Genomic DNA, 13,398 nt, shown 5'->3' with positions numbered 1-13,398 from the left:
GGCAAAGTAATGTCTCTGCTTTTGAATATGCTATCTAGGTTGGTCATAACTTTCCTTCCAAGAAGTAAGCGTCTTTTAATTTCATGGCTGCAGTCACCATTTGCAGTGATTTTGGAGCCCAAAAGAATAAAGTCTGATACTGTTTCCATTGTTTCCCCATCTATTTCCCATGAAGTGATGGAACCAGATGCCATGATCTTCATTTTCTGAATATTGAGCTTTAAGCCAACTTTTTCACTCTCCACTTTCACTTTCATCAAGAGGCTTTTTAGTTCCTCTTCACTTTCTGCCATAAGGGTGGTGTCATCTGCATATCTGAGGTTATTGATATTTCTCCCGGCAGTCTTGATTCCAGCTTGTGCTTCTTCCAGCCCAGTGTTTCTCATGATGTACTCTGCATATAAGTTAAATAAGCAGGGTGACAATATACAGCCTTGACGTACTCCTGTTTGTATTTGGAACTAGTCTGTTGTTCCACATCCAGTTTTAACTGTTGGTTCCTGACCTGCATATAGGTTTCTCAAGAGGCAGGTCAGGTGGTCTGGTATTCCCATCTCTTTCAGAATTTTCCACAGTCAAAGGGCTTTGGCATAGTCCATAAAGCAGACGTAGATGTTTTTCTGGAACTCTCTTGCTTTTTCGATGATCCAGCGGATGTTGGCAATTTGATCTCTGGTTCCTCTACCTTTTCTAAAACTAGCTTGAACATCTGGAAGTTCACGGTTCATATATTACTGAAGCCTGGCTTGGAGAATTTTGAGCATTACTTTACTAGCGTGTTAGATTAATGCAATTGTGCAGTAGTTTGAGCATTCTTTGGGACTGGAATACAAACTGACCTTTTCCAGTCCTGTGGCCACTGCTGAGTTTTCCAAATTTGCTGGCATATTGAATGCAGCATTTTCCCAGCATCATCTTTCAGGATTTGGAATAGCTCAACTGGAATTCCATCACCTCCACTAGCTTTGTTCATAGTGATGCTTTCTAAGGCCCACTTGACTTCACATTCCAGGATGTCTGGCTCTAGGTGAGTGATGACACCAATGTGATTGTCTTGGTCGTGAAGATCTTTTTTGTACAGTTTTTCTGTGTATTCTTGCCACCTCTTCTTAATATCTTCTGCCTCTGTTAGGTCCATACCATTTCTGTCCTTTATCAAGCCCATCTTTGCATGAAATGTTCCCTTGGTATCTCTCATTTTCTTGAAGAGATCTCTAGTCTTTCCCATTCTGTTTTCCTCTATTTCTTTACATTGATCGCTGAAGAAGGCTTTCTTATCCCTTCTTGCTATTCTTTGGAACTCTGCATTCAGATTCTTTCCTTTTCTCCTTTGCTTTTTGTTTCTCTTCTTTTCACAGCTATCTGTAAGGCCTCCCCAGACAGCCATTTTGCTTTTTTGCATTTCTTTTCCATGGGGATGGTCTTGATCCCTGTTTCCTGTACAATGTCATGAACCTCCGTCGATAGTTCATCAGGCACTCTGTCTATCAGATCTAGTCCCTTAAATCTATTTCTCACTTCCACTGTATAATCATAAGGGATTTGATTTAGGTCATATCTGAATGGTCTAGTGGTTTTCCCCTCTTTCTTCAATTTAAGTCTGAATTTGTCAATAACGAGTTCATGATCTGAGCCACAGTCAGCTCCTGGTCTTGTTTTTGCTGACTGTATAGAGCTTCTCCATCTTTGGCTGCAAAGAATATAATCAGTCTGATTTCGGTGTTGACCATCTGGTGATGTCCATGTGTAGAGTCTTCTCTTGTGTTGTTGGAAGAGGGTGTTTACTATGACCAGTGTGTTCTCTTGGCAAAACTCTATTAGCCTTCGCCCTGCTTCATTCCATATTCCAAGGCCAGATTTGCCTGTTACTCCAGGTGTTTCTTGACTTCCTACTTTTGCATTCCAGTGTCCTATGATGAAAAGGACATCTTTTTTGGGTGTTAGTTCTAAAAGGTCTTGTAGATCTTCGTAGAACCGTTCAACTTCAGCTTCTTCAGCATTACTGGTTGGGGCATAGGCTTGGATCATTGTGATATTGAACAATTTGCCTTGGAAACAAACAGAAAACATTCTGTCCTTTTTTGAGATTGCATCCAAGTACTGCATTTCAGACTGCTTTGTTGACCATGATGGCTACTCCATTTCTTCTGAGGGATTCCTGCCTGCAGTAGTAGATATAATGGTCATCTGAGTTAAATTCAGCCATCCAGTCCATTTTAGTTCACTGATTCCTAGAATATTGACGTTCACTCTTGCCATCTCCTGTTTGACCACTTCCAATTTGCCTTAATTTATGGATCTAACAGTCCAGGTTCCTATGCTATATTGCTGTTTATAGCATCGGATCTTGCTTCTATCACCAGTCACATCCTCCGCTAGGTATTGTTTTTGCTTTGGCTCCATCCCTTCATTCTTTCTGCAGTTATTTCTCCACTGATCTCCAGTAGTATATTGGGCACCTACCGACCTGGGGAGTTCCTCTTTCAGTGTCCTATCAGTTTGCCTTTTCATACATGCACATTAGACTGCTTCTGGTGCTCTATTCATTCATTTTTTTAATCTTTTTTTTTCTCTATGTATAATTGTGGATGATTTCTATTGCTGTCTTCAGTATCACTATTTTTTTTTCTCACCTGTAGTATCTAATATGTTAATTCTATATAGTATATTATTATTATTTTTATCACAGACGTGGTAGTCTTCATCACTGAAAGTTTGATTGGGTCTTTTAAGTATTTTACTTAATGTGCTTTGTCTTAGCTTCTTAAACATATGAAATAGAGTTTAATAACATGTAATCCATATCTACTAATGCTTTTATCTCTTCAGGTGATAAGCTGGAACGACTGATAGGCTTTGCTTTATTATTTCCCATTTCTGGAGGATCACTTTTTTTTGCCTGCATCAAGTATCTTAAATATCATTTCATATGTTTTTTCCAGTTTTTTAGTTGTATCATTCAGGGTGGTAATATGATCCCAGTTATTCTATCTTGATTGAGAGTGAAAGTTCTATTTGTTTGTTTGTATTGATTGCTCTGCCCCATCCCAGTTAACCCCAACATGGATGTATACACTTACACTTCAGTAATTTTGAGCTTCACAAGGATTGGGATTACATGTGTTTTTGCTTATATCTTGAGCACATAAAATGTTCTCAACACATTCTGTTGATTAAATGAATATATGCATGCATCACACTGTTGTGTAAGTAGACACATACAGAATATATTAGTTAGGGATGGAGAAGGAAATGGCAACCCACTCCAGTGTTCTTGCCTGGAGAATCCCAGGTATGGGGGAGCGTGGTGGGCTGCCGTCTATGGGGTCGCACAGAGTCGGACACGACTAAAGTGACTTAGTAGTAGCAGCAGCAGCTCTTTGTGAGGTACCTCTAAATTTTAGTGACTTACCATGGTAGAAGTTCATTTTTATTCACTTAACACTTTTAAGCAGATGTTCATAGTTCATAGGAAGTTCTTTGTGAAATAATTCAGGAATCTGTGTTTCTTCTATCTTGGATCTTTGTGATCTTTTAGGGTTTTATTATATGTATCTAACCAGTGAGATGAAAGGTAAAGAAGAGTTGCACACCTGCTTCTAAAAAACTTCAACTTAGAATTGATAAACGTAACTTTTACTCTTATTTCTTTGGTGTGAGCCAGTTTCATGCTGACACTTAAATGTGTGATGGACTGGGAAATGTAGTCATTGGTGGGGCAACAGCTTACCAGCACAAACCCGTACTGTACACAGGGAGGCCAAACGTGTGGTGGTTGAGTTTCAAGTGCAGAGATGCACTGGAGATAGTGATGTAGTCCTTCACTTCTTGTGATGTAGGCCAGTCTTTTCTTCTGGCCTTCTACAGATCATTGCTGAAGAACAGCTCTTGGTGGAATCCTGAGGCAGAAGTTGGGTTTTAGTACATGTTTTTTAAAACTTAGATTCCTGGAGTGGACCCCAGATTCTGTTGAAAAAGAATTATTGTATTGAGGCTGGAGTATATGCATGTTCAATAAACTATCCTATTGATTCTTTTTTTTTTTTTTCCTTTTTCAGTTGAAGTATAGTTGATTCACAGTGTTGTATTAATTTCTGGTATACATAGTCTTTCTTTGATTCTTATATTCACTAAGGTGTGAGACCTACTGGTATAAGGTCTTGCTTTCAACTTTTAATTAGTCTTCCTTAAAAGAAAATGAAAATGACTTAGAAAATAAAATCCAGTGGAATATTATAGCTTGCAGTCAGAGAAAGTCATTTGAAACACATACTTCTACAAATCCATGTTTGGCATGGCCCTACTAACTGTGACCAGGGTTGTTTATAAACATTTGCTGTGTTCTTTAATGAACAAACATTTCTTGAGTAACCAGTGTACTTAAAAGTTTATTCGGCCCTGTAGAGGAAAAAATAAATTAGACTTTACTAGTAAAGATGTTTACTAGTTGGGGAAAAAAGACATGTATATGTGGTAATGTTTCATTGATTCTGAATTGTATGTTTTCCCTCATTTTAACATCTGTGAAATCAATATGAGTTTTAAAATTGCTCCCAGCTAGGCAACAGTCATGACAATTGTCATTGTTTGCTTGTGCTTATAGCTGTTCATGTTGTTATTAAATCAGTGGAGTTTATGCGAGTTGAGGGCTGTATTTGTTACTGTGAATTACTGGGTTAAAAATCTTAAAAGGATCTCACTATGATATGACATCAAAACAAAGAGAAAGGTACAAAAGAGAATGACATATGATAAAAATTTGTGTCTCCATCAGTTTAAAAGACTTCTTCCTGTAAAGTACAAAATGAAAATTCTAACTGAAAAAAAAAAATGCCTCATCAGATTATAGTTTCATTGCCAGCATTTTTTCTCTCTTGATGTATAAAATGTTTATCTTAAGAACAGCATTAAATTTGATGGTGTATACTTACAGAGTCCTGATTTTCTGTTTTAAATGTCTCTTAAGTTTATTTTCTCTAATACTGCTACTCTAAGTTTGTGTCTGTTGCCTAAAATATTGCAGTAATTAACTGTTTTCCCTGTTTTAATTTTTTTTTTTAAGCTAGCACACTGTTCAAGTTACTGTTTGGAATTGCAATCTGATTGTCACTATCCTGTTTAAAATCCTTCAATGACTTCCCATCGCCCTTGAGATGATATTCTCTTTTCTTTAAAATTCCACTTTCTTAGCCAAGGTTTTTCAGGACTCACCATAAACCTAATTTTCTGACATTATCTGACTATGGCATCCACCTTTCCCTGTCTTTAGCTACTATAGCTTACGCTGTTTTAGTCTTTACATTTGACAAGCTCCTACTTTTTCTAGTATGTGCATATCACTATAATAGTCCTTATCAGGACTTTTCCTTATGAATCTGTTCCTTGTGAATCCGTTTAAATATTTGTTTCCTGTTTCCTTTTCCTTGTGAATCTATTTAAATATTTGCCACTGTTAGTAGGTTATGGCTTTGTGAAAAGCATGAAGCAGGCCTCCTTCCTTTTCTCTTTCCAGATCCTTGATGAATACCTAATGAATTGTTAACACAAAATTAGTGTTTGTTGAAGGAGTTAATTTCATATAGCTGTATTACAGTATAAGGTACTGATAATGAAAAGTACAAGTGACATTTTAAAAAGTATTCACATGAAATACAAACTTGAGTTCATACAGGTAGATTGAGTTGGATCTAGAAGCGTAAAGAGTCAAACGTTTATGGCAGTCCAGGTGGATGAGATCAAATAGGGAAATGAAACAGGAACAAATCAGAACAGTTTAACTCTAGTTTTAGAGTGTGGATCAAGGGTAATAACTCTGAGAAGGGACAGTGAGCACATGTTGTAGAGGGTCTTTAGTATCAGGGTGAGGTTTACTGTGGTAGATGGTAGGGAACGATTCAAGAATTTGCCTTTGTGAATGATATATGTATTGCTCTAAGGATTGGAAACTTCTCAAAGAACAGTGTCTGTCTTGGTGTTGGTATCCTGAAGGGTTACCATAATACCTATATAGTAGGAAATGTTGAATGGATTGACTCAGTTTCACATATAGTTATAAAATTGTGAGATTTTAGAGTTCAGAAGGACCTGGTATTAAATTTATGCATTAAATTTATGCATTTACAGATTTATAAACTCAGGGAGAATTGGCATCTTTATGATGACTTCCTGCTTTCTATTCAATAACATAATATGTCTTTCTTCCTATTTATTTAGATCTACTTTTGTATTTTGTATTTGAGAGTATTGTAAAGTTTTCATTTTGTGTTGTAGTCTTTAGCATTATGAAGTTTCTTTTATCTTCTTTAATGACTTCTGCCCTGTGTCTGATATCAGTATTGAGGTCTCTGTTTTGTTTTTATTTGTATTATATTTTTTAGTACACTTCTACTCAGCCTTCTATTTTTAATCTGAATTACTTATTTTAGGTGTATCTCTTGTATAGAGACTAGAGATGGATTTTTCTCTTTTAGCCAGTCTGAAAATCATTTTCTTTTAATAAGTGAGTTATACATATATATGTTTATTGAAAAAAAATGCTGTGTTTGGGCTTGTTTCTGTCACATAGCTTTCACACGTCTACTGTGTGTGTATACAAGGCTTTCCACTATGTGTACTGTTTTCTTTGTGTTCTCTTCCTTTTTTTATTTTTTCCATTTTTGTATTTTGGAAGGTTTGATTTCTGTTCTAGTTGTTATCTTTAATCAAAGAATTTCTCTTAGCCTTTCTTTAGATACTGACTTTATTCCCTACTATAAGCAACACTAAAATTATCTAGTAACTGTTTCTTTCCTTTGCCTCTATCATTTAATTCTAGTTTAATTTCTATGGGGTTAAATATGTTCAGATTTATACTAATTGATTTATGAGCTTCAAGTTGTATCCCTTTATTCCCAATTAATATTTAAGAAGTTAGTGAATTTGATTTCTTCTTTCTCCTATTTTGCCGGGGGTTTTTGTGTGTGTTTTTTTACATTTCTAAGGCTTATAACATTTATGTAACTTTTCTCAACTTTATCTCCATTTAAAAAAAAACAGACTTTTTAAAGATCAATTTTAGGTTCATAGAAGAATTGAGAGGAAAGTACAGAGCTGCTCTAAGTTCCCTTTCCTCACATATGCATAGCCTCTCCCATTATGAACATCTTGCCCCAGAATGGTACATTCGTTAAAATTGGTGAACCTAAATTGACATGTGATTATCCCCCATTTACATTAGTGTTTACATTAGGATTCACTTTTGGTGTTGTACTTTCTATAGGTTTTGACTAAAATATAATGATGTATATCTGTCATTATAGTATATGAATAGTTTCACTGTCCTAAAAATCAAATTCACTAAGTCATGTCTGACTCTTGCAACCCCATGGACTATAGCCTGTCAGGTTACTCTGTGGGATTCTCTAGGCAAGAATACTGGAGTGGGTTGCCATTTCCTTCTCCAGGGAATCTTCCCAACGCAGAAATCAAACCCGGGTCTTCTGCATTGCAAAAATCCTCTGCTGCTGCTGCTAAGTCGCTTCAGTTGTGTCCAACTCTGTGCGACCCCATAGACGGCAGCCCACGAGGCTCCCCCATTCCTGGGATTCTCCAGGCAAGAACACTGGAGTGGGTTGCTATTTCCTTCTCCAATGCAGGAAAGTGAAAAGTGAAAAGTGAAAGGGAAGCCGTTCAGTTGCGTCTGACTCTTAGCGAACCCATGGACGGCAGCCCACCAGGCTCCTCCATCCATGGGATTTTCCAGGGAAGAGTACTGGAGTGGGGTGCCTTTGCCTTCTCCGAAAATCCTCTAGGTTCTACCTATTCATCCCTCCCTACTTCTTAGTCCTTGGCAGCCCACTGATATTTTTACCATCTCCACAGTTTTCCCTTTTCAGAATGTCATATAGTTGGAATCATACAGCATGCAGCCTTTTAAGATTAGATTATTTTATTTAGTCATGTACTTCTTTTCCTCCATATCTGTTCATGGCTTGATAGCTCATTTCCATTTAATGCTGAGTAATGGTTTGTTGTTTGGATATTGGTTCAGTACAGTTCAGTTCAGTCACTCAGTCGTGTCTGACTCTTTGCGACCTCATGAATCGCAGCACGCCAGGCCTCCCTGTCCATCACCAACTCCCAGAGTTCACTCGGACTCACATCCATTGAGTCAGTGATGCCATCCAGCCATCTCATCCTCTGTCGTCCCCTTCTCCTCCTGCCCCTAATCCCTCCCAGCATCAAAGTCTTTTCCAGTGAGTCAGCTCTTCGCATGAGGTGGCCAAAGTACTGGAGTTTCAGTTTTAGCATCATTCCTTCCAAAGAAATCCCAGGGCTGATCTCCTTTAGAATGGACTGGTTGGAACTCCTTGCAGTCCAAGGGACTCTCAAGAGTCTTCTCCAACACCACAGTTCAAAAGCATCTGTTCTTCGGTGCTCAGCCTTCTTCACAGTCCAACTCTCACATCCATACATGACCACAGGAAAAACCATAGCCTTGACTAGACGGACTTTTGTTGGCGAAGTCATGTCTCTGCTTTTGAATATGCTATCTAGGTTGGTCATAACTTTCCTTCCAAGGAGTAAGCGTCTTTCAATTTCATGGCTGCTGTCACCATCTGCAGTGATTTTGGAGCCCCAAAAAATAAAGTCTGCCACTGTTTCCCCATCTATTTAACATGAAGTGATGGGACCGGATGCCATGATCTTAGTTTTTTGAATGCTGAGCTTTAAGCCAACTTTTTCACTCTCCACTTTCACTTTCATCAAGAGGCTTTTTAGTTCCTCTTCACTTTCTGCCATAAGGGTGGTGTCATCTGCATATCTGAGGTTATTGATATACCACAGTTTAATTATTCATCCACCTAACTGAAGCATATTTGGTTGCTTCCAAGTTTGGCAGTTATGAATGTATAAACATCTGTGTGCAGGCTTTTGTGTGGCTATGTTTTCAGTTCCTTTGGGTAAATACCAAGGAGTATGATTACTGGATCATGTGGTAAGAATATGTTTGGTTTTGCAAAAAAATTGCTGAAAGTCTTCCAGAGTGGCTGTACCATTTTGTATTCCCACAAGCAATGCATGAGAATTCCCGTTCTCTCCCATCCTTGTCAGTATATATTGTTGTAGTTCTGCTTTTTGGTCCTTCTACTAGGTGTATGGTGGAATCATGTTGTTGCTGTAGTCTGCATTTCCCTGATGACATACAATATGGAACATCTTTTCCTGTGTTCATTTGACATCTCTATAACTTTGGCAAGGTGTCTTTGCAGATCTTTTGCACGCTTTCCAATCAAATTGTTTTCTTACTGTTGAGTTTTAAGAATTCTTTGTATATTTTGGTTAACAGTCCTTTATCAGATGTCTTCTGCAAATATTTTCTCCCAGTCTGTGGCTTGTCTTTTCATTTTTGTGTATCCTCATCTTTTATTTGTAGTTCTACAGTTAAATACATTTGTTTCTCATCCCCTGTCCTTAATGTTAAAGCTTCTCCTTTTTTTTCTTGATTATATGAAACTCATTCACTGCTTGATTACTCTGGAAAGCTCATGGGAGATATAGTTTCTAAAGTGTGACAGGTTTATAACTTTCAGTCTTTGGTCTTACATTTGAAGGATACTTTGACTGGATATGAAATTCTCAACTCACATTTTTTTTCCCTTGAGAATCTTAAAAATGTGACTCCATTGTTTTTAGCATAAAATGCTGTTGAAATTTGATACCTATCTGATTTTCTTTACCTGTAGCTGACTTGGCTTTATGTTTAACTTTTTTATAATGGTAACTTCACATATCTTTTTTTTGTCTTTCATGTTTAAATGAATTGGATTTCCCAAGGGGTTTGTGCCCCCACATTAGGTACTTCAATCCCTGGTATCTGCAGTGGACAGATAAGCCCCAAAACATTTGGCTTTGAAAATCAATGGGGCATATGTCCAAGAGACCCAAAAGCTCTAGGGAATTGAGATTCCAATCTGAAAGACTCACACGCAGACTCACCCTAAGACCCAGCACAAAAGCAGCAGTTTGAAAATTACTTAGAGCATAAGTGAGGAAGATTCACTTGTAATCTTAAAACCTCCACCAGAGGGGTAGGCGGATATTGGGACTCTGTGGGAATGGAAGCACTTCTGGTGCTCCCTTCCACATAACTGCTGATTCTGTGGTCTGGGCAGTGTAACCACATTTTCTCAGGGTCTAAGATTTGTGAGGATTCACTTTTACTTAGTTTTGTTGAAGACGTAGTCATTGGTTTCTTCTGATATCCCAGTTGGTGTATTTGGTTTTTAGGAGTTGTTGTTCAGTCACCAAGTCATGTCCAACTCTTCGTGACCCCATGGACTGCAGCACACCAGGCTTCCCTGTCCCTCACCATCTCTTGGAGTTTGCCCAAGTTCATGTGTATTGAATCAGTGATGCCATCCCACCGTCTCATCCTCTCTTGCCCTCTTCTTCTGCCTTCAGTCTTTCCCAGCATCAGGGTCTTTGCCAGTGAGTCAGCTGTTTGCATCAGGTGGCCAAAGTATTGGAATTCCAGCTTCAGCACCAGTCCTTCCAAAGAGTATTCAGGGTTTATTTCCCTTAAGATTAACTGATTTGATCTCCTTGCTGTGCAAGGGACTTTCAGGAGTCTTCTCCAGCACCACAGTTCGAAAGCATTCATTCTTTGGTGCTCTGCCTTCTTTATGGTCCAGCTCTCACATCTGTACATGACTACTGGAAAGACCATAGCCTTGACTCTATGAACCTTTGTTGGTGACGTGATGTCTTTGCTTTTTAACACACTGTGTAGGTTTGTTATAGCTGTCATGCCAAGAAGCAGTCATCTTCTAATTTCATGACTGCAGTCACCATCTGCAGTGATTTTAGGAGTTGGTGGAGAATTTAGAAACTATGCTGCCACCACAATTACAGCACAACTAACTCATTATTTTATTAGTGTATCTGTGGCCAATATATAGGGAGCTTGGATTTTTTTTTAATCTCATAAGTTTGAAAGATAAATTTACATACAAAATTTTTTTTAAATGGCATATTTTAACATCTTAATAAAGGAATTTTTTAGCATCTATTTATTACCTGTTGAGGAGTTATGTATAAATACAGGATTTTTGTCATTAATATTCTTCTTGATTTTAAATGTAATATATATTGCTTGCCTCTGGTTGCAGTGATGAATGGGTATAGTCTCCTAATGGACATTTTTAGACTAACTGCAGTATGGTACATGAAATTATCTATAGGTAAACAATTGTTAAGGTAAACATGAAACAACTTCACTAAACATTAATTGAAATGAACCTGAGTTAATTGAAGAAATTCCTTGCTTGATGGAAACAAATATGTTCAGAGCAAAGTTAAGGAAAAAAAATGAAGTTCTTTAATTGTTTATTTTCACAGGTAATGAATAATTATACTTAATCTTTGGATATTTTATGAAAATTTAATATGTGAGTTAGAATGATTTGTAATTTTAGATTTGCCTGGTTGTTTCCACATAGCAAGTGCTAAATAAAAACTTCCAGTGTGAATGTTGTAGGAGGGGGCAGTATTAATATTTTATAATTTTATTAGTAAAGATTATATAGTCTTCTGAGTCTAACATCAAACTTTGGAAATTAAAAAAAATAAAATGATCAATTTCTCATAGGAACTGAAGTTAAAAGATGAAGAGTGTGAGAGGCTTTCTAAAGTACGAGATCAACTTGGACAGGAGTTGGAGGAACTCACAGCTAGTCTATTTGAGGTTGGTCTATTTATGTCTTGGTCAAGAGCAATGTCTTAATTTTTATATATTGATAGAATTATTATTTGAGGGAATCTTGAAAAAGATATGCTGAGCTTCCATGCATATTTGTAAGTCCTCTAAAAAAATATTTAAGAAATGTAGAGGCTACAACTTAAAATGATGTAAAAAACTATGGGCTACTAGAATCGCGTGGTTTAAAAATGTCAATGAAAAGAGAGGAGGTAAATTTTAATTTTGATTTTACAAACTATTTAGGGGCTGCTTTCAAGTAACTTTATATGATTCCATAACACAGGTGGAAAACCTTTGAGGTAGTTTTCTGAAAGGGGATGATTTGAGGAACATTATCTCCAGCCTGCCACAGGATCAGAATGTCTCCCTGATTCAAGCAGTGTCTCTCAGTAGGAGTGCCACTGACATTGTAGGACATTAGCATCCTTGCTGTATTAATCAGGGTTTTCCAGGAAACAGAACCAATAGGATGCATGTCTATACATACATATGTCTATATATGTGTAGAAAGAGGCTTATGTAAGGAGGTTGGCAAGTCCAAAACCTGGAGGATGAGTTGGTAGACTAGAGACCCTGGTGTAGTTCCAGTCTCAGTCCAGAGGCCAGAGAACCAGGAGAGCTGATGATGTAGTTCTAGTTTCTAGTTCAAAGGCTGTTAGGCTTGAGACCCAGGAAGAGCTGGTGTTTAAACTTGAGTCTGAAAGCAGAAAGAATTCTCTCTTACTTTTGGGGGATGAGCCTTTTTGTTCTAACAGGCCTTCAGCTGATTGGATGAGCAGCACCCACATTGTGGAGGGCAATCTGCTTTACTCACTTTACCAATTCACATATTAGCTCATCCAGAAGCATCTTCACAGAAACATCCAGAACATCTACCTTAAATGCCTGGGCACCTGGGGCCCAGTCAGGTTGACACACAGAATTAACTGTAACACTTGACGGTGTTTCCAGTATTCTAGTAATACTCCCTCATCATTTTGACAACTTTTAAGTATCCTTGTGGAGGGTGGGGAGAGGATATTATTTTCTAGGTTAAGAACCACTACCTAGCGCACTTCCTTTAGGTTATAAGATCTTTAGCCTTCAGAGGCTCCTTATCAAAAACATTGATGTGTTACTAGAATGGCTAGTGTCATTATCACTTTACCAATATTTTCTTTTTTCCCCTGAAAATTTGTTCTTAAAATTTTTAATGTAAAAATGGATTTTAGGGGAAACGTTTCTTCACCCTTGTTATGTTTGTATATGCAGAATCTTTTTTAGTTTTAGGTATGCATATTTGCTTGCATAGTTGTAATCCTAATATATTTTGTACTTTAAATAACATCTTTTCATGTTACTGCATAGTCAGTGTAATGAAAATCATAATCTATCCAGTGTATATTCCACAGTTGTTATTGTTATAAGTAATATTGCAGAGGATGTTTTCAGAAGTGTGGGCTTTCCATGCCCCCCTCTGCTCACACCCCTTTGCTCTCTCACCTGTCTTTCTTTCATGAATGTTTAAAAACTTTTTTTTTTTTGTTTAGTTAGCTAGTTATCAGAGATAATAGGAAGATAAATTTAAGCTTAGAAATAGTGGGAAATTAAAGATCTGGAGAGCTTTCTTGGTGACTTAGATGGCAAGGAATCCGCCTGCATTTCCAGAGACCCAAATT

General features: G+C 37.5%; 1 protein-coding gene across 5 annotated transcripts in view; it reads left to right on the top strand.

Annotated features, from left to right (window-relative positions):
• Positions 1–13,398, top strand: part of RAB3IP (RAB3A interacting protein) — a 56,536-nt gene that overhangs the window by 21,148 nt on the left and 21,990 nt on the right. For all 5 annotated transcript variants that reach the window (XM_010841524.1, XM_010841526.1, XM_010841525.1 and 2 more), the window contains one exon: positions 11,630–11,725. In XM_010841524.1, the coding sequence (XP_010839826.1) occupies positions 11,630–11,725 (96 nt within the window). The remainder of the gene's footprint in view (positions 1–11,629; positions 11,726–13,398) is intronic.

Source organism: Bison bison, unplaced genomic scaffold (assembly GCF_000754665.1).
Source record: "Bison bison bison isolate TAMUID 2011002044 unplaced genomic scaffold, Bison_UMD1.0 scf7180017864163, whole genome shotgun sequence".
NCBI lineage: Eukaryota > Metazoa > Chordata > Mammalia > Artiodactyla > Bovidae > Bison > Bison bison.
The sequence above is the reverse complement of the archived record's forward strand: the minus strand, read 5'-3'. Positions and strand labels throughout refer to the sequence as shown.